At 46.7% G+C, this 26,207-nt stretch overlaps 1 protein-coding gene across 4 annotated transcripts in view; it reads left to right on the forward strand.

Moving 5' to 3' along the window:
- The first annotated feature begins 2,551 nt into the window (after positions 1–2,551).
- The window catches only part of pltp (phospholipid transfer protein), a 42,935-nt gene continuing 19,279 nt past the window's right edge, over positions 2,552–26,207 (forward strand). The window contains exons 1-4 of one of the 4 annotated variants that reach the window (XM_062979257.1): positions 2,552–2,690; positions 20,915–21,057; positions 23,233–23,332; positions 25,479–25,607. In XM_062979257.1, the coding sequence (XP_062835327.1) occupies positions 20,928–21,057; positions 23,233–23,332; positions 25,479–25,607 (359 nt within the window). In that variant the 5' untranslated portion in view covers positions 2,552–2,690; positions 20,915–20,927. Of the gene's footprint in view, positions 2,691–19,362; positions 19,477–19,949; positions 20,138–20,914; positions 21,058–23,232; positions 23,333–25,478; positions 25,608–26,207 lie in introns of those variants that run through there. The other 3 variants (XM_062979256.1, XM_062979258.1, XM_062979255.1) reach the window with 3 other exon arrangements.

Below are 26,207 nucleotides of genomic sequence, written 5' to 3' on the forward strand. Positions count from 1 at the left end.
CATTAGCACCCACCTACTTGGACTTTACTCACACCCCTTCTCCCTGCACAGCACAAGCAGTGGACCAAGAAACAGCCACAAATCTTCAAGCCGAGCCATGACCATTTCTCAAAGTCCCTGCCAGACCCAAGAGCTGACCAGCCGCAGCGGCAGACGGCGTGCCTCATCCAATCAGCACATGGATCATAGCTGAACCAATCAGCACTCAGGGAGGCCAAGCCCTTTGTCTTAAACTTCTGTCAAAGTCCTGTAAATATTTATGTATGTTTGCTTGTCAGGCTCTGCTGGCCTCCTCTTCAGCCAAGGAGATTAAAGCCTCAGTTAATAATAATAATAATAATAATAATAATAATAATAATAATAATAATAATAATAATAATTTTATTCTTATATCCCGCCCCATCTCCCCGGAGGGACTCGGGGCGGCTTACATGGGGCCATGCCCAGACACGACAGAACAAATCAGATAAAACATTAAACTGAGCAGTAAAACTTCAACATGATTAAAAACAGTCATAAAAGTCAATATAGACAATAATATTAAAATCCCGATTTGGGTCAAAAGATCCAGGCCAAGGTGCAAAGCAATATCAAGTTATCAGGGAGGGATAATTATACAGCAGGTGTAATACTTAAAGTGCTGAATGAATCCTAAAAACAGTTCCTTTGCCTTCAGCCTTGGTCTCACTCCATCTTTGGAGAACAGTCAAGTCGGGCCTGAATTGATGCTTCTTGCTGAGCTGAAATCCCATTACAAAACTACGACTCCCACGACATCATACCATGGCAGTTAAATTCGGGTCAAGCTGCATTCATTCCACAGTGTAGATCCGTGGTTCCAACTTTTGGTCCTCCAATTGTTCAGAAATCCCAACCATTTCACCAGTTGCTAGGGATTGTGGGAGCTGAAGTCCAAAATACCTAGAGGACCAAATATTGGGAACAACTGGTGTAGATGCAGCCCTGGCCCTGGACACGGCCTTAAAGTTGACACTGACTGAGGCCAAATCCTCTCCTTGGGTTTTCTCCTCCAACTGTCAGGAGGGCTTAGAATGTGTCTTCCTTCCTGGCAGAAGCAGGCTGGACTGGATGGCCTTTGGGGGGCCCTCCCAACTCTAGTGGAACATGGACTACTTGGGGATCTGTTGGAGTCTCCGTCTTTGGTAGTGTTTAAAGGGATGCTGGATGGACATCTGTCAGGAAGGCTTGGATTGTGCACCCCTGTGTGGCAGGGGGCTGGGCTGGATGGCCTTTGGGGGTCTCGTCCATCTCTAGGATTCTGCCATTTGCTGCCATTGCCTTCCTCCAAGGCTGAGGCCGAGTGCGCCTTGGTGTCCAGGGTGGAGGCGTCACCTTCCGTAATGCCTCTGCTTTGCCACCCTTGAGGTGCAGGCCTTTTCCCCGTGCAAATCCACAACCGGCAAGAGTTTGTTTTTAGCTTTTCAGGCTTTTGGAATGCCCTGATAATAACTTCAGCTGCAGCAAAGTCCCTTGTTGGCTCTGCAAAGAGCTTACAGATTAATGGCGCTTGGCCCCCTTAGTTCAACTGAATTGAACGTGGAAGCCAGAGGAAGGAAGCGGGATGAGCAAGGCGGCCTTCCCGTGACCTCACAACGAGGGGACCAAAAGACCCAAAAGGGGAGAGAGAGAGAGAGCGGGGGAGCGGGGCAACTCTTGCCTAGGTTTCTGCAGGCTATCAACTCATCAATTGCCCAATTAATCAATTCGTATTCCATTTATTGGCCAACTTTTTCCCAAGAGTGGAGCTGGATCTGCCCTGCCATATAATGCAGTCTGTGGTTACATTATATGGTCAGTGTGGACCCATACAATACAGCGTGAATGGCACTGAGGTGCATTGTATGAGCCTACACTAACCATATGATGATGTTCATCTTCATCATCATCTTTATTCATGTCCTGCTTTTCTCCCTCACGGGACCCAAAGCAGCCTACAACATATTAAAAGCATACAAGGTTAAGGTAAAGGTTTTCCCCTGACGTTTAGTCCAGTCATGTCTGACTCTGGGGGTTGGTGCTCATCTCCATTTTTAAGCCAAAGAGCCGGCGTTGTCCGTAGACACCTCCAAGGTCAGGTGGCCACTGGCATGACTGCATGGAGCACCGTTACCTTCCCGCCGGAGCAGTACCTATTGATCTACTCACATTGGCATGTTTTTAAACTGCTGGTTGGCAGAAGCTGGGGCTAACAGCGGGCGCTCACTCCGCTCCCAGGATTTGAACCTGGCACCTTTCGGTCTGCAAGTTCAGCAGCTCAGCGCTTTAACACACTGCGCCACCACCAGGAGCCCGAAAGCGTACAAACCACAATCCAAATACATTATTCCAAACCAATAAGACAAGAAATAAGTATAAACATCTCAAAAGGAACAATTTAAAAACAAGGACAGCATACATTTGCATTCATGTGGCATCACGTCGCGTTATATTGCCCTCTGCTCCCGTCAGGAACCTTACGGCGTTTTCTGGCACTTTGGATTAATTTTCCTCTCTGAAGGCCTGTCTGAACAGGAAAGTTTATAATTGGCTCTTAAGGGAAGAAAGGGAGGGAGCTGCCTGGACTTCTTTGGGGAGGGAATTCCGCTGCCGAGAAGGCCTTCTCCGTCATTGTCATCATCAGCCGCGTTTGAGACGCAAGACAACCGCTGAAGGTCAGAAGGAGAGGCCAGGTTGGTGTGAGGAGAGGTGGTCAGATAGCTAAGTTGGACCTGAGCCACTTAGGGCAGGGCTTCTCAACATGGGGGTCGGGACCCCTGAGGGGGGGGGGGTCGCGAGGGGGTGCCAAGAGGGTTGCCAAAGAACATCGGAAAGCGCCTATTTGTGATGGTCTTGGGCAGGGGTCCCCAAACTTTTAAAGCCGAGGGCCGGTCCACAATCCTTCAGACTGTTGAGGGGCCGGATTATCATTTGAAAAAAAAAATACAAACAAATTCCGATGCACACTGCACATGTCTTATTTGTAGTGCAAAAACAACAACAACAACAAGAAGAAGAACAATGAAAGAACAATGCAATATTTAAAAATAAAAACAATTTTAACCAACATACATTTATCAGGATTTCAATGGGAAGTGTGGTCCTGCTTCTGGCCAATGAGATAGTCAAGTTAATTAGGGTTGTTGTTGTTGTTATTGTTGTGTGCCTTCAAGTCATTTCAGACTTTGGGTGAGCCTAAGTCTAAAATTTATTTATTATTTATTGTTTACTGCATTTATTTACTACATTTATATCACACCCTTCTCACCCCAAAGGGGACTCAGAGTGGCTTACAAATTATATGTACATACAATATATTATATTATTAGCATAGCACAATATTAGCATTATATATTACTATATTGAACTATACCACTGTACTGTAATATTATTAGTAATATTATATGTAATATAGAATATATAATTAATATTATTATATGGTATTATTATTAGTGTTATATTGTATTACATTATAATATTATTATCAATATTATATCTATATACAATATATTATATTATAAAACTGAGGGCGGGGGCCAGGTCAATGACCTCGGAGGGCCGCATCCGGCCCCCGGGCCTTAGTTTGGGGACCCCTGGTCTTAGGAGTCACTTTGGCAGCGAAGGATGCGCCTGTCCTTCTATTCCCTTTCAGAAAGAGACGGCCAATCCTCCCACCAAAAGCCCAATTCTGTTGTTGGTGGGGTTCAAGGCACTCCTTGGTTGTAAGTGAACTACAAATCCCAGCAACTACAACTTCCAAATATCAAGGTCTGTTTTCCCCCAAACTCCACCAGTTTGGGGATATTGAGTATTTGGGGTATTTAAAACAGATTTGAGTATTTAAAACAGATGATCCCATACTACTCTAAATGGGCCAGATGTTTTCCCGTAAAAGGCCTTCGATGTTTTGTTGTTGCTGGATTGATCTATCTGTCCATTCCATAATAGTCCCATTGTTGTTGTCTTGCCATTTTATCCCGCACTTTATTGTCCAACTGTGAAATTTCATTTCCCCATTTCGTATCACTCTGCATTTCGCCTGGGATCTACGAATTAGTCTCCTGTTTTTAACACTGTATCCTGCTTGTTGATTTTAATGATTGTTTTTATTGATATTGGTGTTTTTTACTGGGATAATTGTTTTATTGCTTTGTTACTGTTATTTGTTTGTTTTATCGGGCCAGGCCCCATGTAAGCCGCCCCGAGTCCCTTCGGGGAGATGGGGTGGGGTATAAAAATAAAGTAGTTATTATTATTGACACAATGACGTTGTATGACACAGCAAACAAGATAGACATGCTGGATTTCGTTTCACAAAACCACAAGTCGAACACTTCCCAAGCGTCTAGGACTGTGTGATGTATTTTCGGATGATGCGTGCAGATCCCAGTAAGGTGGCCTTTTGCAGTTGGCAGATCGTAATTTTGGCAATGTCTATTGTTTCCAAGTGCCGGCTGAGATCTTTTGGCACGGCACCCAGTGTGCCCATCACCACCGGGACCACCTGCACTGGTTTCTGCCAGAGTCTTTGAAGTTCAGTCTTGAGGTCCTGATAGCGGCTGAGTTTTTCCTGTTGTTTTTCTTCAATGCGACTGTCACCTGGGATGGCGACATCAATGATCCAAACCTTGTTCTTTTCCACAGCTGTGATGTCTGGTGTGTTGTGTTCCAGAACTTTGTCAGTCTGGATTCGGAAGTCCCACAGTATCTTTGCGTGTTCATTTTCCACAACCTTTGCAGGTTTGTGATCCCACCAGTTCTTAACTGCAGGGAGGTGATACTTGAGGCATAGGTTCCAATGAATCATTTGGGCCACATAGTTGTGCCTCTGTTTGTAGTCTGTCTGTGCGATTTTCTTACAGCAGCTGAGGATGTGGTCAATGGTTTCATCGGTTTCCTTGCACAGTCTGCACTTTGGGTCATCAGCTGATTTTTCGATCTTGGCCTTAATTGCATTTGTCCTGATGTCTTGCTCCTGGGCTGCAAGGATCAGGCCTTCTGTCTCCTTCTTCAGGGTCCCATTCGTGAGCCAGAGCCAGGTCTTCTATTATTATTATTATTATTATTATTATTATTATTATTATTATTATTAATGGCCTTTGTCCTGATGTCTTGCTCCTGGGCTGCAAGGATCAGGCCTTCTGTCTCCTTCCTTCTTCAGGGTCCCATTCGTGAGCCAGAGCCAGGTCTTCTCCTTATTATTATTATTATTATTATTATTATTATTATTATTATTATTATTTGTCCTGATGTCTTGCTCCTGGGCTGCAAGGATCAGGCCTTCTGTCTCCTTCTTCAAGGTCCCATTCGTGAGCCAGAGCCAGGTCTTCTCCTTATCAGCTTTTCCTTCAATTTTGTCAAGGAACTTTCCATGCAGTGTTTTGTTGTGCCAGCTGTCAGCTCTAGTTTGTAGTGCGGTTTTCTTGTACTGGTTTTTTGTCTGCTGTGCTTTGAGGAGTTTCTGATTTTTGACTTCAATCAAAGCAGGTTCTTCACTTTGCTTTCCATCTTCTGCCAGGGCATGTTCTTCTTCTTTGACTGCTTGTTTTACTTGTAAGAGTCCTCTGCCCCCTGATCTTCTAGGCAGATAATAATAGGTAGTTATTATTATTATTATTATTATTATTATTATTATTATTATTATTATTATTATTATTATTATAGGTGAAGAAACATTGGTGTTATACTTCAATGTCCGATGCTTAATTCTGAATTTCAAAACTGTTCTCATGTAGCAATGAGACAGTAAGCATGACAAAGATTGAGGCCATTTGGGCACTGCATTTGGGGATATTGAGTATTTGTGCTAAGAATGGTCCAGATACATCATTGTGTTGTCAAAGGCTTTCATGGCCGGGATCACAGGGTTGTATGTCTTTCGGGCAGTGTGGCCATGTTCCAGAAGTATTCTCTCCTGACGTTTCGCCCACATCTATGGCAGGCATCCTCAGAGGTTGTGAGGCATGAAGAGACTAGGCAAGGAAGGTAAATATATATCTGTGGAGAGTCCAGGGTGTGACAAGAGTCCTTTGTAAGTTGGAAGTCAGCATTAATAATAATAATAATAATAATAATAATAATAATAATAATAATAATAAAAACGACTTTATTTATATACCACCCTATCTCCCGGATGGGACTCAGAGCAGTTTACAGTCATAAAAGCAACACAAACATTACATAACAACATAATACACATTATTAAACAAAGTAAAATAATACAATTATAACAATAAATCACACTTACATGACCAGATCAAGGGGACGGGAACCATAAACCCAATATATTAATATATATTAATTATATTTTAGGCTAGGGAAATCTTGTGCAATATATTCAGGCTCAGAAATCGGCAGTAGTCCAATATAATTACTCAAAAATCTGCCGACACCACCAGGTCTTCAGTTCAGTTAATGTTGCAGTTAATCACGCTAATTAGCATTGGAAAGGTTTGTCTCTTGCCTGGGGGGAATTTGTTTGTTCAGAGTCATTAGCCGTCCCTGGGGCTCCTCTGCCCTCAGAGTGTTGCTTCCAATCTACTGTTCTGATTTTTGAGTTTTTTAATACTGGTAGCCAGATATATATATTTACCTTCCTTGCCTAGTCTCTCCATGCCTCACAACCTCTGAGGATGCCTGCTGTAGATGTGGGCGAAACGTCAGGAGAGAATACTTCTGGAACATGGCCACACAGCCCGAAAGACATACAAGAACCCAGATACATCATTGTTTGAGTCCACAGTGCTCTCTGGATGGAGGTGAACTGCAACTCCCAAACTCAAGCTCAATGCCCACCAAACCCTTCCAGTATTTTCTCTTGGTCATGGGAGTTCTGTGTGCTAAGTTTGATTTAATGCCATCGTTGGTGAAGTTCAGAATGCTTTCATTGTAAGTGAACTATAAATCCCTGCAACTACAACTCCCAAATGACAAAATCAATCCTCCCCCAATCCCCACCAGTATTCAAATTGGGGCGTATTGGGTATTTGTGCCAGATTTGGCCCAGTGAATGGAAATGCATCCTGCATATCAGATATTTACATTACGATTCCTAACAGTAGCAAAATGACAGTTACGAAGCATCAGCGAAAACAATGTGATGGTTGGGGGTCACCACAACACATGGAACTGTATTTAGGGGTCGTGGCATTAGGAAGGTTGAGAACCACTGATTTAGGGCTTTGAAGGTCAAAACCAGCACCTTGAACTGGGCTTGGAAACAACCTGGCAGCCAGTGGAGGAGCTGAAGCAGAGGGTCCTTCTAGTGGTCTAAATGGGATGCCACCAAGGCATGGACCACCATGGCCAAGCCTGGCTTCTCAAGGTAATTGTGCGAAGGCCCACCTGTGCCCCAGGCTTAGTGATGAGTCCAGAAGGACCCCCAGACCTTGGACCCGTGTCTACAGCACAGACTGTAACCCGATGCCCTGTTCAGCCTTTTGGGGCAAATGTTGACGTTCCTCTGAAACCTTTCATGGTGTTGCTGGGATGCCGTATCTCACAGCGGCAGGCTTTGCCCATTTCCTTTCTCAAAAGGGAGCACAGTTTTCAAAGGAAATGAGATTTGTGGGTCTTACGAGACAATCCAGACACTGCAGATGGAGCAGAACAGGGATCGCTTATTGAACTGCCTGGCTGGTGAGGAACCCAAAGGGCATCTGCATTGCAGAATAAATACAGTTGAGTCCCCTTAAACTGCCATGGCTCAGTGCTATGGTCAAGGTCAAGTTTATTTGATGCTTAGACCACAAAATCCACAACAGCATACTGATACTGCAAACATAATACCTGAAGCAGAGCCATCAATAAAGAAATTATAAAACATTTGCCGCTTATCAGAAGAAGGGTTACCGAAACTGGGATAAAACCCGGGAACCAATTGTAAATGGCGTAAACGGCTATATTTACCACCTACTCCAGTCAATAACCAGCTACTCAGGATCTACATCAGCATTGATTCTGTCTCCTTGGCTTCACCATTGATTCTAAACCTGTGGAGTCCTGAGGAATCCTTCCAGAATCCAGAGACTCTGAATCGGTTTGCTTTTAAGCCATTAAATCCTCTAGGACTGCAGAGACTTATGTCATCTTGTTTGATTTACAATACTCAGTTAGATACTTTTGGGTTATCTACCATAGGACTGAGCATTGATTCTGTGAATGTAATATGTATATGATGCTCTAATATACATATTGTGTACTACTTATGTTTTGAACTGTTACTGTGTTTTGTACAGCTCATTACAAGGTAAAGCTTTCCCCTGACGTTAAGTCCAGCCGTGTCTGACTCTGGGGGTTGGTGCTCATCTCCATTTCTAAGCCGAAAAGCCGGCGTTGTCCATAGACACCTCCAAGGTCATGTGACCAGCATTGACTGCATTGAGTGCCATGAGATCACGACTGAGCAGCAGCAGCGCCGTTACCTTCCCGCCGGAGCGGTACCTATTGATCTACTCACATCTGCATGTTTTCGAACTGCTAGGTTGGCAGAAGCTGGGGCTAACATCAGGAGCTCATTCCGCTCCCGGGATTTGAACCTGGGACCTTTAGGACTACAAGTTCAGCAGCTCAGCGCTTTAACACACTGTGCCACCAGGGGCCCCACAATATAAAATACAGAATTAAAATCCTATATAAATCATTAAAATGCTACATATATTAATGATGAGATACTCCCATAGAATACTACATAAGAGGCTGCATGGACTGGCACTTGCATAACTAGGACCAGGTAAAACCCAGTAAATACAGCATTATTAAAACTTAAACAGGGAAACCTTGGCTATAAGCAGTCATTATTAATTGAAAGCATCCCCAGCACAGTTGACTGCAATATCAGGAATTAGTCTTGCTGTGGAATCAAGGAGGCTGTGGCCTTCTTTGAAAAAGTGTTGTGGTAATCTCTGAGCGGTTAGACTCAATTGAACCCTCTCTGGGGGAGATTCCACCAAAAGGCAGCAGAGTAGCAAAAGCAAAGCTTTCAAAGGCAGCAGTTACTTACACGGGGTGAGCAAGAGAAGCCTTTGTCTATTTAGGATTGCAATGGACTGCAGAGTCTCAATAAAAGTTCAAAAAGTATTTATTCAGGTAAAAAGAACTCCATTGTAGATAGAAAGGCTTGGGAGCTGTCTAGTCTACTCTAGACTGGTTTCTAAGGAAAAATAAGAAAGGAAAAATAACAAACATCTAAATAGTCACATCTTGCCAGGAGAGACAGCAAGATGCTTCTTGTTGCTAGAAGAACAAAGGGAGGAGAGACTGAACCAAAATGGTTCCAACCTCATGGTCCAGTTTATTGGGGCCATAAAAGACATTCTGACCAATGAGAAGTTAGTGTCCCTAAAGATTCACATTTCCACTAACTTCAAAGTAAGGGATGTGAGGTAAACAAGATAGAGTGAAACACAGTGAAGCCTATCTAGGCATGCTTTGGAAACAGGGAAAGGATTCCCTCCATCTAACTCAATCATCTATCTGAATACATCTAGACTTGAGTCCTCCAGGGTGATTCCCAACAAAAAGAAGGCTAAAGCTCTTGGAAAACTACACTCTCAGGATCCCACAGCATGGACCCATGGCAATTCAAGAGTCGCCAAACTGCTTGCCTTCTGCAGTGTGGAAGCACCTTGGTTAGCGTGAGAGCTGTCTGGCAGTGGAAATCTCTGCCTCCTTGGAGTCTGGTGACGGCTCCTTCCTTGGATGGATGGCCATCTGTCAGGGGTGTTTTGATGGTTCCTTTCCTGCATTTCAGGGGGTTGGACTTGATGGTCCATGCGGTTCCCTTCTCTTATTTATATTCCGCCCTTCTTTCTCACCCCGAAGGAGACTCAGGGCGGATCACATTGAACACATATAAGGCAAACATTCAATGCCATATAACATAGAATAGAGACAGACACAGAGGCAATTGAAACCTTCTCCAGCTTCCTAAGGGTATGCTTGATTCCGGCCACAGGGGGAGCAGTTGCTTCATCGTCCACTGCGACGGCACTTCCTCATTCCAACAGCGGCTGGATGATTTTTATGGTGTCGTAAATTAGCCTCCCCGCATACAAGTAGTATCTAAATTTCCTACTTGTGTCACGCCCTGGCAGCGGAGCACTAAGAACCAACACACGGAGGCCAATAACAATCTAATATCTTTATTAAGGAAATATTATAGTAGGATAAAAACAAATAGAAAATGTAGTCCAACAATAGACCTTTCTGGGAAGGTCAAATATAGTCCAGAAACATATTGTCCAGTATATAATATTAGAGTACAAAGTTATAATTCCAGAACCGAAACACCCTCCACTTCAAAGCAGTTAGAGTGGGGAAAGTGTCCAGGAGTTTTTCTGAAGTTAACGTAAGTCCAAGGCAGGGAGTTGGAGACAAGACTGGATACTTGGCTCAAGATGCAAGGCTGGAAAACACGGCGAGATAGGTCATGAAACACGGCAAGGCAAGGCATGAAGGAACTGGAGGTTGCAGACTCAAACACAGTCCACACTTGGCTGGAACCGAAGTTAATCCTTAAGCTGATCTGTTGACTCCGCAACGGATTCACCAGTGCGGGGAACTTTTAAAGAACTTTAATCTTCCTGCAGAGCAGGTGTCCAGAGCTCCCTTTCCCAAGGGAAAAAGAAGCGAAACACATCTTCGTCCAGATGCGTTTCCTCCCTGAAAGCTCCCAGGGGAAACTAGCTAATTAACGTCCTGTCTGGCTGCTAATCTCGCGCTTCTCCTCGTTTGTTCCCTTTGGAAACGGCTCGCCTGATAGAACTCCCTTCTTGCAAAGGGGGGAGAAGCGCTGGGAAGAACTGGTTCAAGGTCTGTTTTAATGAGTTCTTGGCAAGAATTGTCCACAACAGGCATCTGGAATGGCTCCGTCTCCTGCTGAGACGGCAAAAAACCCATGTTCTCATCATCATGATCCATGATGGCGCTGGGGTCAGAACTCCGAGGCCCATGGGACATCACAACTTGATAGATGCAAGTTTCGGGTTGCTTAGCTCAGCAACGAGCAGGGACTATATTTTATTTTTAATTGTCGGGTGTTCACCCCAACACGGGCTGGCCTCGAACTCGTGACCTCTTGGTCAGAGTGATTTATTGCAGCTGGCTGCTAACCAGCCTTCTCTGATTTCTGCCCTTCTCAAGCTCCAAAGTGCATGCAAGACCAGAGCACTTTTGTAATCTCTGGACGCATTCCTCGGCCTTGGAGACGGCTAATGCCTGCTCAGGCACAGAATGGGCGCCTTGTTCTGGGAAAGAGCCTTCCATGCAAAGGGAAAGACGTACACATGAGATTCCCGCCCGGAACAAGTGCGGCTGAGGAAGAGAGTTGTGTAACCCAGAGCCCGCCCTTTGCCACCTTTCGGCATGAAAACACGGCTTTTCTGAAGCGTGCATCTGCTATATTGGAAAATGAATGCACTTTGACACCGCTTTCCCTGCCATGGCTCCGTGTGATAGAAACCTCGGAATTGTAGTTTGGGGAGGCCCCGGCATCAGAGAAGGCAGAAGCCTTTGTGAGACTACAACTCCCACAAGTCCATTGCAATTAAAGCGGGGCCCACTTTAGATGCCCCCCAAAGAGATGCACAAGGAGAGGTTCTCTTGGCATTTGCAGTCTGCTCTCAGGGAGACGTGCTCCAAGGCACATTTCCCGCTTGACCGGAAGGAGCCCTGGCGTGACCCCTGCTTTTAATGGCACTGACCGCTGGCCCAAGCCCTCCTTCTTCAAAGCAGAGTCGGTCAGCCCAGAACAGCGGCCCAGCTGGGGATCCAAGTTGGATGTTTACACGGAGGAAAAGGGAAGGGAAGCAGGCCTCCTTCAAGGGACTCTTGTTGCGAGTGTTGTTGTTCTTGTGGAGTCACCAAACTGGATCCGCCTTCTGGCAACACAGTGCGGACTCTGCCATGGCCTGCTCTGCTCGTAGGCTCTCCTTGGTGGAGCCCATCTGGCCACAGCCCCCTTCCTCTTGCCCAATCCTTGCCATTTCTTCAAGTCCTTAGAATCCAAGAGTTGGAAGAGACTCCCCTCAAATACCACCCAGTCCAACTGCTGCACTTTGGGCACCTTGTATGATAGAATCATAGGATCCTAAACTTGGAAGGGCCCCTTAAAGGCCATCCAGTCCAACCTCCTTCTGCCAGGCAAGGAGACACAATCCAAGGCCAAAGGAGTACTCACTCACCCCGAAGGGGACTCAGGGTGGATGACAGAACACATATAAAGGCAAACATCCAATGCCGTTACACACAGACAGGACAGACAATAGTACAGATAGAGGTGTATAGGCATTTCTGAACCATCCTCCAAAAAATCGGGTTCCCTGACAAATTTGTGAACATCCTGCGGCTCCTCCATGATGACATGATGGCAACAGTCTTGGACAGCAGCGGCTCCCAAAGTGACCCATTTAAGGTGGAATCAGGTGTCAAGCAGAGATGTGTTATTGCCCCCACCTTATTTTCCATCTTCATCGCTATGATACTTCACCTTGTTGATGGGAAGCTTCCCACCGGAGTGGAAATCATCTCTCGGACAGATGGCAAGCTATTTAACCTCAGCAGACTGAGAGCCAAAACCAAGGTCACCACAGCATCTGTTATATGTCAGAGTTTTATATGATTTGGGTCATTTCTTATGTGAAAATGAATAAGTGTTTGATCAGCAATCAAGACACCTGCTTTAGATTGAGGGCTATTAATAGAGATTGAGTAACTCTTATGGTGGTGTTGTTGTAAAGAGTTGTTTGAGAGAAGAGTGAGGAGAGAGTGGAGTGGTGTGTTGTGTTATGTGAAGGTGAATATGAAGATGCTTGTGATGGTGGCAAAGATGGTATTGCTGCTGAAAAGCTACTGAAGTGGAACCGAAGAGAGGTTTGAAGACGGAGAGTCCAGAAACCACAAAGGTTAAAGCGTCAAGATAAGAAAGCTTTGTTTTTGCTGCTGATAAAAGCAAAGGACTGTGTTTTGTATGTTTTGTTTATATAAATCTTTCTTTACCAAAGGACAGTTTTGTTTTGGGGTTTTTCTCCCTGGACGAGGGTGCAACTTCCGCAGAAGGGGTTGAGAGTTTGGAATCCAATTGGCTAGCTGCGACATTATAGAACTCCAATATGCCGATGACAACGTAGTCTGTGCGCATTCAGAACAAGACCTATAAGCCACTCTCAACACCTTTGCAGAAGCAGACGAGAAGCTCGGCCTCTCACTGAACATCGAGAAAACCAAAGTGCTCTTCCAACAGGTACCAGCTCATCCCTCTGCAAAGCCAGGAATACAACTTAATGGTGTCACATTAGAAAACGTTGACCATTTCCGCTCCCTTGGCAGCCACCTCTCCACAAAAGTCAACATCGACACCGAAATACAACACCGCCTGAGCTCTGCGAGTGCAGCAATTTTTCCGAATGAAGCAGAGAGTGTTTGAGGATCGGGACATCCGTAGAGAGACCAAGGTGCTTGTTTACAAAGCCATTCCCCTCCCAACCCTGCTCTACGCCTGCGAAACGTGGACGGTCTACAGACGTCACACCCAACTCCTGGAGCGTTTCCATCAGCGTTGCCTCAGGAAAATCCTGCAAATCTCTTGGGAAGACAGGCGGACAAATGCCAGCGTGCTGGAAGAAGCAAAGACCACCAGCATTGAAGAGATGCTCCTACGCCATCAACTCCGCTGGACTGGCCACGTTGTCCGAATGCCCAAAGATCACCGTCTCCCAAAGCAGCTCCTCTACTCCGAACTCAAGAACGGGAAACGTAATGTTGTTGGGCAGGAAAAGAGATTGAAAGATGGGCTGAAAGCCAACCTTAAAAACTGTGGCAGAGACACTGAGAACTGGGAAGCCCTGGCCCTTGAGCGCTCTAACTGGAGGTCAGCTGTGACCAGCAGTGCTGCGGAGTTCGAAGAGGCACGAATGAACGGAGGGCTTAAGGGAGAAACGTGCCAAGAGGAAGGCCCATCAAGCCAACCCTGACCGGGACCGCCTTCCACCTGGAAACCGATATCCTCACCGCGGAAAGGAGAACATGCAGATCAAGAATAGGTCTCTTCAACCACGTACGGACACACCCCCGAGGTGGAAGACAATCGTCCTCGAACTACGAGGGATCACCTAAGTAAGTAAGTATAGGCATTCCCCATCTTTGGCGTCCTGGGGTTGTGCTCAGTTCTGTCCACAAGGGGTGCTGTTGCTCCGTCCTCCATGTTGAAGAGCCCTGTTCACAGACTCCCTCCTTTTTTGATCCCTGCATTTTTCCGGTATTTCCTTATGGTGCCATTAAAATATCTCCCCGCTCAAGCGGTACCTATTTATCTACTCACTGCTGTTTTCAATCTGCTAGTTGGGCACTGAGCTGGGCTGAAGGTGGGACGCTCACCACCATCCCAGGCTTCAATTAAATGGCCCATGTGCTCTCTAACAACTCTATTATTCTATGACTAGCTGTGCCCGGCCACGCGTTGCTGTGGCAAAGTGGTGGTGGTATTGGTTAAAAATTGTTGTGTAATTTTTATTTGACTTTATTTGAATTTTTTAAATTAATTTTATTGTAAGTTATATTTTTATTTATTATATTTTATTATTTTCTTGTATTATTTTTAGTTATTTTCTGTTATTATAGTATTTTATTGTATTAATTTTTTAGTGTTTTTTATTATTTTTATTGGGTTGCTAGGAGACCAAGTTGGAGGAGCTTAGCCTTCTAACTGGCAGCAATTGGATAAAAGCAATTATTCCTCTCTCTCTAATTAGGACTTTATTTTTCTTTTCTTTTTGTTGTATCAACCTAGAGGCGTGGGTGATGGGTTGTGTTGTCAAATTTCGAGGTTGGAGGGCCTGTAGTTTTGTTGTTTTGTGGGTCGCCATGATGCCATCACTCTTTTATATATATAGATTCTATGAAAGCCCTCCTGACAGATGGACATCCAGCCTCTGTTTCACTACCACTAGAGAAGAAGCCTCCAAAGCAGCAAGATATTCCAGCTCTTACTATCAGAAAGGTCCTCCTGATATTCAGGTGGATTCTCTCAGCCATTTGAATCCATTACTCTGTGGGACACCCATCCATTCATGTTCAGCCATAGTCTCTGCTGCTGCCTTGGGGTCCGATGGAGGCTGGATGGCCATCTGTTGGGTAGGCTCTGCTTAAGTCTTCCTGCCTGGTTGGACTGGATGGCCTTTGGGGTGCCCTTCCAGTTCTAGGGTTCTATATCCCATGATGTGTCCAAAGTGGTTTTGGTTTCTAGGGCGAGTCCAGGCCTGGCTTGCTCCTGGGCGACTTCTTTCCATCTGTCCATCCGCTGAGAGCTGCTGGGTGGTCCGGACCCCCCCCTTCCCCCTTTGACCACAACGTCCTGTTTGGACTCCGCTTTGATCCGGCTGTGCCGCATTGTGTTGCTCTATTTATTTCCCCAACCCCAGGGTCCAGGGTGGCTTCCGAGATAAAGGCACGCAAAGCTCAAAAGCAGGCAGAAAGGACGGGCCTTAAATGGCCATGGGTTGTTCTGAAAGGTCACAGCTGCTTCAAGCAGGGAGTTAAAAGCAAAGAAAACAAGGCAAGCAAGGGATGGGGGTCATGGATACTTTTGTTTTGTTTATGAATGTCCTGCCCTGTTCCCAGCTGGGAACTCAAGGCCGTCTGGGAAGAAATAAATGTTCAAAGCGCTGATAAAAATTCCACATCAGGAAGACGTAGGTCCAAAAGAAGAGAATCCAAAGCAATGTAAACAAACACAGAAGAAGCAGAAACAGGAGCAGATGCAGGCCAGACAGTGTTGTTGTTCTTGTTGTTGTTGTTGTTGACCTTTGCATCATTCCTGACTTAAGACACACTGTCTTAACTCCCTGAGTCCCCCCACCCTGGAAATAAATAAATACACTCAGTCTGTTTTTATAATCTCTTTGTGTTTAGATCATGTTTTATTACGTTTGCTATTTTATTGTTATATGTTAATGTCTAATTTTATAATTAGGAGCCTCCGGTGGCCTAGGGGATAAAAGCCTTGTGACTTGAAGGTTGGGTAGCTGACCTGAAGGCTGCCAGGTTCGAATCCCACCCGGGAAGAATGTGGATGAGCTCCCTCTGTCAGCTCCAGCTCCATGCAGGGACATGAGAGAAGCCTCCCACAAGGATGGTAAAACATCAAAACATCTGGGCAATGTCCCCTGGGCAACGTCCTTGCAGACAGCCAATTCTCTCACTCCAGAAGCAACTCTGGTTGCTCGTGACACGAAAAAATCTATATATATAAAAGGGTAATGAAATTTCGGCCTAGGACAAAACAACAAAACTACACATCCCAGAAACACTAAACTTGGCAGCACAACCCCTCATCCATGCCTCTACGTTCATACAACAAAAAGGAAAGAAAAATAAAGTCCTCATTAGAGGGAGAAGAATAATTGTTTTTATCCAATTGCTGCCAGTTAGAAGGCTAACCTCCATCCACTTGGTCTCCTAGCAACTCACTCAGCCCAGGGGACAGGCAGAGTTAGGCCTCACTTAGGCCTCTTCCACACTGCCTATAAAATACAGATTATCTGCTTTGAACTGGATTATCTGGACTCCACACTGCCATATAATCCACTTCAGTGTGCATTTTATACAGCTGTGTAGAAGGGACTCATATAATCCAGTTCTAAGCAGATAATATAAGATTATAAATATAATATGTAATAATTACTGTGATATAATAATACAGAACAATATAATCTCTAAAATCAGGACAGTAAATAAAGAGCAACACTCTGAAAGCATAAGCCACAGCAACGCGTGGCCGGGCAAAGCTAGTTATATATAATTGTGCTTTTTCCCTCCATTTAATGTGTTTTATATTGTTATTGTTTTTATCCAGGCTTGACCCTATGTAAGCCACCCCGAGTCCCTTCGGGATATAAGAATAAAGTTGTTATTATTATTATTAACCCCAAGGACAGCATTGGTACAGGGCTCCGCCATGGGGTTGCCTTTGGGTCTCCACACGTAGGAAAAAGGAAGGAAGGAAGGAAGGAAGGAAGGAAGGAAGGAAGGAAGGAAGGAAGGAAGGAAGGAAGGAAGGAAGGAAGGAGAGGATGAATGAAGGCAAAGATACAGAATGGGAGACGATGCCTGGCTCAACAGAACGTGGGGAAAAGATCTTGGAGTCAGTTCTCATGGGGAGGAAGGGGAACCTAGATTTCAGTAAGGCCTTCGACAAAGTCCCCCACGACCTTCTGGCAAGGAAACTAGTAAAATGTGGGCTAGACAAAACTACGGTGAGGTGGATCTGGAATTGGCTAAGCGAACGAACCCAAAGGGTGATTCTCACCAATGCGTCGTCTTCATCATGGAAAGAAGTGACAAGTGGAGTGCCACAAGCAGGGCTCCGTCCTGGGCCCGGTTCTGTTCAGGATCTTTATTAACGACTTAGACGAAGGGTCAGAAGGCACGATCATCAAGTTTGCAGACGACACAAAACTGGGAGGGAGAGCCAACACTCCAGAAGACAGGAGCAGAATTCAAAACGATCTTGGCAGACTAGAGAGATGATTGGCCGAAACTAACAAAATGAAGTTCAACAGGGACAAATGCAAGAGACTTCACTTCGGCAGAAAAAATGGAAATCAAAGATACAGAATGGGGGACGATGCCTGGCTTGACAGCAGTGTGTGCGAAAAAGACCTTGGAGTCCTCGTGGGGAGGAAGGGGAACATGAGCCAACAATGTGATGCGGCTGCTAAAAAAGCCAATGGGATTCTGTCCTCATCAATAGGGGAATAGCGTCTAGATCCAGGGAAGTCCTGCTCCCCCTTATTCTATTCTGCCTTGGTCAGACCACTTTACCTGGAATACTGTGTCCAATTTTGGGCACCACAGTTGAAGGGAGATGTTGACAAGCTGGAAAGCGTCCAGAGGAGGGAGACTAAAGTGATTAAGGGTCTGGAGAACAAGCCCTATGAGGAGCGGCTTAAAGAGCTGGGCATGTTTAGCCTGCAGAAGAGAAGGCTGAGAGGAGACATGATAGCCATGTACAAATACGTGAAGGGAAGTCCTAGGGAGGAGGGAGGGAGCTTGTTTTCTGCTGCCCTGCAGACTAGGACACGGAACAATGGCTTCAAACTACAGGAAAGGAGATTCCACCTGAACATCAGGAAGAACTTCCTCCCTGTGAGAAGGGCTGTTCACCAGTGGAACTCTCTGCCCCGGGCCGTGGTGGAGGCTCCTTCTTTGGAGGCTTTTAAGCAGAGGCTGGATGGCCATCTGTCAGGGGTGCTTTGAATGTGATGTCCTGCTTCTTGGCAGAATGGGGTTGGACTGGATGACCCATGAGGTCTCTTCCAACTCTAGGATTCTACTAGGCCCGGGCTGTGGCGCAGGCTGGTAAGCAGCCGGCTACAGCCAGCTGCAACAAATCACTGTGACCAAGAGGTCATGAGTTCAAGGCCAGCTCGGAGCCTGCGTTTGTCTTGTCTTTGTTCTATGTTAAAAGGCATTGAATGTTTGCCTGATGTGTGTAACGTGATCCGCCCTGAGTCCCCTTCGGGTTCAGAAAGAGGGCGGAATATAAATACTGTAAATAATAAATAAATATTCTAGGATTCTATGGGAAGGAGGCGGGACCGAGGGCAGGGCCTCCGGGCGGATCTTCACCTCCGAGGCGGATCATCGAGGGGCCAGAGGGTGTGTGAAGCCCCCTGGGCGTGCTTGGCTCCAGGGCAGACCCTCTTCGGGGACCCTTTTAGCCCGCATCACGCTCTCCCCATGGGCGCCCTGCTGCCCGCTTCCTTCTCGGTCCATCTACAGTAGAGTCTCACTTATCCAACACTCGCTTATCCAACGTTCTGGATTATCCAATGCATTTTTGTAATCAATGTTTTCAATACATCGTGATATTTTGGTGCTAAATTCATAAATACAGTAATTACTACATAGCATTACTGCGTATTGAACTACTTTTTCTGTCAAATTTGTTGTCTAACATGATGTTTTGGTGCTTCATTTGTAAAATCATAACCTAATTTGATGTTTAATAGGTTTTTCCTTAATCTCTCCTTATTATCCAACATATTCGCTTATCCAACGTTCTGCTGGCCCGTTTACGTTGGATAAGCGAGACTCTACTGTACTTAGAGGGGGGGGGGCATCTCAGCGTGAGTGACGTATCTGACCCCGAGTTTCTCCAGCCCGCCTTGCCTTCTCCGAGGAGGGTCTTTCCAGGGGTGTGGGGGGGGGGGGGCGGGGCTTGAGTCCAAGGCTTCTGCGGGCTCCATCCGGCGGGGGGGGGGGGGGGGGCGAGAGTCTTCGAGCCCCCTCCCCCCTCCCCCCTGCCTGCCTTTAAGGGAGAGAGGAAGAGCGGCCTGGGCCGGCATCCCCTCCCCTCTCTTTCTGGGGGGCAGAGGGAGGAGGGAGGGGCGGAGAGGCGGGCGGGCGGGCGGGCGGGCGAGGCGAGTCCGGCGGGTCAGACGCCGCTGCCTCCGCCGGGAGAGGACGCCCAGAGCCAGGCCGGCAAGTGATCGGGGGGCGGGGGGGGGGAGGGGGAGGGGGCGCTGCCTGGCCCTAAGACCCCCTGCAGGGCGGGGGGAGGGGGCATGGGGGGAAGGAAGGAAGGAAGGAAGGAAGGAGGGGGCAAGAGACCCCACCACCCCTCGCCCCCCCCTCCACACACACACACACACACGCCGAGCGGCACCTCTGCTCCGGGGGTCTCCGCGCTTCTCGCCCCCCCCCCCCAGGCTCGCCAAGGGGAAGGAAGGAAGGAAGGGAGGGAGGGGCCAGAGGGTCGGATCCCTGCCCACGGAGCCCACGGTGGGGTCCCGCGAGGCTCCCTTCCCTTCCCTCCCCCGTGCCCTTCAACATCTCCATGGCCCTGCTGGGCGAGGTCTACACGGATGACCCCAAACTCCCCTGCTCCTCCCCCCCCCCCCCCCCCCCCGCTGTGATGGGCTGGACGAGGAGGACTGTTTGAGAGGAATCACAGAACCATAGAACAGAACTCCCTGTTGAGAAGAAAGATCTTTTGGCATCCGATGCCCCAACTAGAGGTTCCAGGGAAGGACTTTGAATGTATTCTGGGCTGTGTGGCCATGTTCCAGAAGTATTCTCTCCTGACGTTTCGCCCACATCTAGGGCAGGCAACCTCGGAGGTTGTGAGGCATGGAGAGACTAGGCAAGGAAGGTTTATATATATCTGTGGAGAGTTCAAGGTGTGAGAAAAGTTCTTTGTCAGTTGGAAGCCAGCGTTAATGTTGCAGTTAATCGCCTTAATTAGCATTGGAAAGGTTTGTCTCTTGCCTGGAGGGCATCCTTTGTTCAGAGTCATTAGCCATCCCTGGAGCTCCTCTGCCCTCAGAGTGTTGCTTCACATCTACTGTTCTAATTTTTGAGTTGTTTTTTTTTTAATATGGGTAGCCAGATTGTGTTCATTTTCATGGTTTCCTGCTTTCTGTTGAAGTTGTCCACATGCTTGTGGATTTCAATGGCTTCTCTGTGTCGTCTGACCTGATAGTTGTTGGAGTGGTCGAGCATTTCTGTGTTCTCAAATAATATCCCGTGTCCAGGTTGGTTCATCAGGTGCTCTGCTATGGCTGATTTCTCTGTCTGAGTGAGTCTGCCGTGCCTTTTGTGTTCTTTGACTCATGTTTGGGCAATGCTGCATTTGGGGGTCCCTATGTAGACTTGTCCACAAAAGAGTGAACATGGGAACACAACCTTCTTCTCAGTTCAGAGTTCGCTTGAAGCTCAGAGCCAAAGGAGTTATGGGATGGCAAGAGGAACCGGGGAAGTCTTGCTGAGTGGGTGAAAGTAGCCCAATGCCTCATCCAGAGAGCAAGAGCAAAAGGAAGCCAAGAGCCCAGCAGTCCTTCTGGGATAAGGCTGGAGGGCATTTGGGGGGCTCTTCCTTCCACCTGACCCACCCTGAGCCCCTCCTTGCCCCCTTTTGCAGGTCCATCTCCACCATGCCTCCTCCTCCGACCAGACCCGGCCTCTTCCTCCTCGTCCTCGTCCTGCTTCCCTGCCTGAGCCTGGCCAACGCTGCAGAGACGCCCGGCTGCAAGATCCGGATCACCGCCAAGGGCTTGGAGCTGGGTGAGGCGCCCGGATTACATTACAATCCTCATTATCTTATATTATATTCCTATATAGCAGGCATGGGCCAACTTTAGCCCTCCCTCCAGATGTTTTGGACTGCAACTCTTGTGCCGTCGCGCCTGGGGCTATAACTCTTAGCGAAAGAGGCATGGACGGACATCTTTCCCCAGGGGATTGCTTCTTGCCCTCCTTTAGCGAAGCTGGAACTCCCAAGGATCAAAACACTGTAGATAACTCAAAACTGGTTTTATTGTTTCAAAAGGTTATCCCTTTAAGGCAATAAGCTGGAAGTTTCAAAGGGGTAAAGGAAAATATACATTACAGTCTCTCGTTGTCTTGAGTCCAAGGAGCTTTGCAACTGAGAAGCTTTTCCAGGTCCCTCTTTCTCAATGGCTGTGAATGCCGGAGCAATCCTCAGCCTCAGTCCAAATGGACTATGTTTGAAGACACAGAGTCTTCCTCTGGTGCCAAAGAACTGATCTGAAGGCGTTTGAGACTCCTCAACGTCGTCCAGGTTGGTCTGAACATGAAGCAATAAGTCTCAATGGTAAGAACCTCAGAATTGGTGCTGAGAGGTAACTTAATCAAGGGCTTTTAGAGCCAAGAGCCAAGCCTCTCTCTCACGTCCATCTGATAGAAAGCTTGATGGTGGAAAGAAAAAGGAAACACTGACCCACTCCAGGAAAGGGTGGAGTCAAACAATTGAGCTGAGGGAGCAATATAACTGGTGCAAACAACATTGATTGACAGCTATAAATAACCAATCAGTCCAACTACATTTACAGGGTAAAAAGGCAAAATCAGGCATGATACAACAATTCAAATCTTGCAACTTACAGTTCTCAGCTTAAGTGGCTGAGGGGCAAAAGGAAGGGGCCTGAGGCTGTTAAGAATGGTGGGAGTTGCAGTCCAAAACACCTACATGGCACGTCTACATGGCAAACATTCAATGCCATTATTAGACATACAACACACATACAGACAGTAGAGGTAACTCAACGTTTTCCCAACTTCCAGCTTCAGGAGGTTATGCTTGATTTTGGCCACAGGGGGGAGCTGTTGCTTCATCCACTATGACACCAAGGCCTTTTTGATCATAGTACTTCCTCCTCGCCCTTTGATCTCCAGCAGTTTTATGGTGTCGTAAATTGACCTCCCCGCTTTAAGCAGTCCCTAAATTCTGTACTCACAGCTGCAGGTGGACCGTAAACTAGGCTATCAAACGGTAGGGTGCTCAATCCGAGGCAGGCTTTGATCTCCTGACCTTTCATTCAGCAGTGATCTATGGCTGCTGGCTATTAACCAGCTGTGCCACAGCCCGGCCCTCTATGACAACGAGCCCTCGATCACAGACTTTTCCTCCTGTTCTTTGATTGCCGGCTTCCTTTTCATGGTGACATGAAATACCTCCAGGCTTAAGTGGTGCCTAATTTTTCTACTCACAACTGTTTTCGAACCATGCGACTGTCACCTGGGATGGCAACATCAATGATCCAAACCTTTTTCTTTTCCACAACTGTGATGTCTGGTGTGTTGTGTTCCAGAACTTTGTCAGTCTGGATTTGGAAGTCCCACAGTCTCTTTGCGTGCTCATTTTCCAATACTTTTGCAGGTTTGTGATCCTGCCAGTTCTTTACTGCTGGGATGTGGTACTTGAGGCATAAGTTCCAATGAATCATTTGGGCCACATAGTTGTGCCTCTGTTTGTAGTCAGTCAGTGTGATTTTCTTACAGCAGCTGAGGATATGATCAATGGTTTTGTCGGTTTCCTTGCACAGTCTGCATTTTGGGTCATCGGCTGATTTTTCGATCTTGGCCTTGATTGCATTTGTCCTGATGGCTTGCTCCTGGGCTGCAGGGATCAGGCCTTCTGTCTCCTTCAGTGTCCCATTTATTTATTTGCTTATTATATAATACCTTTTTGCCCTTACCTTTTTACCATACCCCGCTTTTTCTTTCCACAAGGAGACTGAAAGCAGCCTACTTTAAAAGCATTTCTGGAGGTCTTTAAGCAGGGGCTGTGTGTCCACCTGCTGGGGGGGCTTTGGTTGTGCTTTTTCTGCCTGGTAGAAAGAAAGGTGGGGGGGTTGGATGGATTGTCCTGGGAGCCCCTCCCCCAACTCTATAGGTCCCTTTGACACCCTTCTCCCCCGAATCCCTGGGCTTTTGCAGTGAAGCAGGAGGGCCTGCGCTTTGTGGAGCAAGAGCTGGAGAACATCACCATCCCGGACCTTCACGGCAAGGAGGGCCAGTTCCACTACAACATCAGCAAGTGAGTTGAGGGCATCATGTGGCATGTGGATGTGTGTGTGTGTATGGAATATGTGCCCGAATGCAACACTGAGCGGACCTGGCACATAGGTTTCTCTAGGCTGCTTTCTCCACCTGGGTTTTCTTGGGGGCAGGACTCACGTAGAGCTCAATTCTGTCAGAGTATTTGCAGCGCAGCAGTAGTTGGATGGAATCAGTGGAGCGCAGAACGAAGAGACACTCAGAGACTTTGGTAAAAACTATTTGCAAAGTTTTACTATATGCAGCAATAATCAACACAAACAGACTTGCAGATGACAGATGAACACAGGACTGTTCTGTTCTCCAACAGAACTTGACTCGAACTCTAGGCAGACAGAACTCAACTGAACAGAGCTGAACTGATGCAATCGTTATGCACAAACACTTGTGTCTGGATACTCCCTAGTTCCAGCCACACACCAAGGTCATCACAGCTTCTTGGCAATGAACACTTTCCACATTATGGTACATTCTGGATGATGCAATCAGTTGCAATACAAGCATGGCACAAATTGCATTTAAACACTATCAATACACAAATCCCACATTAACAAATTCGGCCCCTGCAAAAGGGGCCAAAGGGAGGCCAAGTTGCAAGGATGGATGGATGGATGGATGGATGGATGGAAGGAAGGAAGGAAGGAAGGAAGGAAGGGCTTGCTCCTGGGGTTGGTTGGTTGGTTGGTTTGGAAGTGGTGCCTGGCCTCCTCCTCCATCAGCTTTTGCAGCAACGACGGGGGCAGAGTTCAGCTGCTGGATTGATGAATTAGAGGAATGCCATTAAAGCCAAAGTGAGGACATATAGAGACCTCTAAAAGGAGAAGGATCATAACGGGCAAAAATCAACAGACTGCAAATGTGAGCTTTGTAGAATAGCTTTAGTGATGATGTGTCTATCATTAGTCTAGGTATGTCTTTCGTCAGTTTGTTTGCTTTTGATGTACAGTAGAGTCTTACGTATCCAAGCTAAACGGACCGGCAGAACCTTGGATAAGTGAATATCTTGGATAATAAGGAGGGATTAAGGAAAAACCTATTAAACATCAAATTAGGTTATGATTTTACAAATTGAGCACCAAAACATCATGTTATACAACAAATTGGACAGAAAAAGTAGTTCAATATGCAGTAATGTTATGTTGTAATGACTGTATTTACGAATTTAGCGCCAAAATATCACGATATATTGTAAACATTGACTACAAAAATGCATTGGATAATCCAGAACCTTGGATAAGTGAGTCTTGGATAAGTGAGACTCAACTGTAGTTTTGTAAGATGTAGCTGTTCTATTGTTACAAAAAATAAACACAATGTAGAAGTGCAACAACATAACCGCCCAGGTAAATGAGGTTTGGAATTCCTTCCTTTCCACTTCTTGTGTACAACAGTTGATTCTTGAGTAGTTTTCTCAATAGCAGGCATATGGAGCCTCCGGTGGCCTAGGGGATAAAAGCCTCGTGACTTGAAGTTGGGTTGCTGACCTGAAGGCTGGCAGGTTCAAATCCCACCCGGGGAGAGTGCGGGTGAGCTCCCTCTGTCAGCTCCAGCTCCATACGGGGACATGAGAGAAACCTCCCACAAGGATGGTAACAACATCAAAACATCCGGGCGTCCCCTGGGCAACGTCCTTGTAGACGGCCAATTCTCTCACTCCAGAAGCAACTCCGGTTGCTCCTGACACACACAAAAAATAAAATAGCAGGCGTGGGCAAACGTTGTGGGAGTTGAAGTCCAAAACACCCGGGGGGCAAAGGTTTGCCCAGGCCTGCTCTGCAGCCACTCCATGTGGCTCATCGCAAACATCATTGTCAATGGATTTTCCTTTCTCATTAGAAATTTATTTATTTTAGTGGCAGTTATTGGAACTCAGCCAAACAATTGTGCCAATTATAAATGTTATAAGAGTCCCTACACTTGAGCAGCATCAGTCTTTGTTTGCTGACACACCTTGTTTGCTGACACAGGAGGCACTGCAGGTGGCACGTGGTTTGGGAAGACCTTCTTTGACGCCATGGTCAACCTCACCATTGTGCTGCCGTGATGCGCCTGGCCCTGGCCTCCCGGGACCCCTCTCCCAGGCCCTGATGGCATCTCTTTCTCTTTCTTTGCTTCCCATTGTCCAGCGTGAGGGTGACCCACCTGGACCTGCCCTTCTCGGACCTGCGCTTCCAGACCAAGCAGCACCTGGCCTTCGACATCCGCAACGCCTCCATCGCCCTCCGCTTCCGCCGGCAGATCCTCTACTGGTTCTTGTGAGTGAGGGGCTTCCTCTCCCTTCTTCTATTGTATTACCCTATTTACTCGAATTTAATGCTCATATGGTCATCTTACTTCTGAGCCAAAGGGTTTGCTGCTTCAGGAGTTGCACTTAGAGCTCCTCTTTGAAGGACATCATCTCTAATGTCATGGTCATGGCTCAGGGTCCAGACTATTTGATGGACCGCAACTCCCACTATTTATGTATTTATTTACAGTATTTATATTCCACCCTTCTTTCTCACCCCAAAGGGGACTCAGGGCAGATCACAATGTACATATACATGGCAAACATTCAGTGCCATTACACATACGACATACAGACACAGACACAAAGGCAATTTAACATTTTCCAGCTTCCAGCTGCATGAAGGTATGCTCGATTCTGGCCACAGAGGGAGCTGCCACTTCATCGTCCACTTGTGACACCGAGTCCTTGATGGAGTACTTCCTAATTCTATTCCATACGCTGCTGGAAGTTTTATGGTGATGCAGTGTGTTAAAGCGCTGAGCTGCTGAAGTTGCAGACCAAAACGTCGCAGGTTCGAATGGTCAGGAGCTCAATCCGACCAGGGCTTCAATCACATGACCTCTCG

This window comes from Anolis carolinensis, chromosome 4 (genome assembly GCF_035594765.1).
Source record: "Anolis carolinensis isolate JA03-04 chromosome 4, rAnoCar3.1.pri, whole genome shotgun sequence".
NCBI lineage: Eukaryota > Metazoa > Chordata > Lepidosauria > Squamata > Dactyloidae > Anolis > Anolis carolinensis.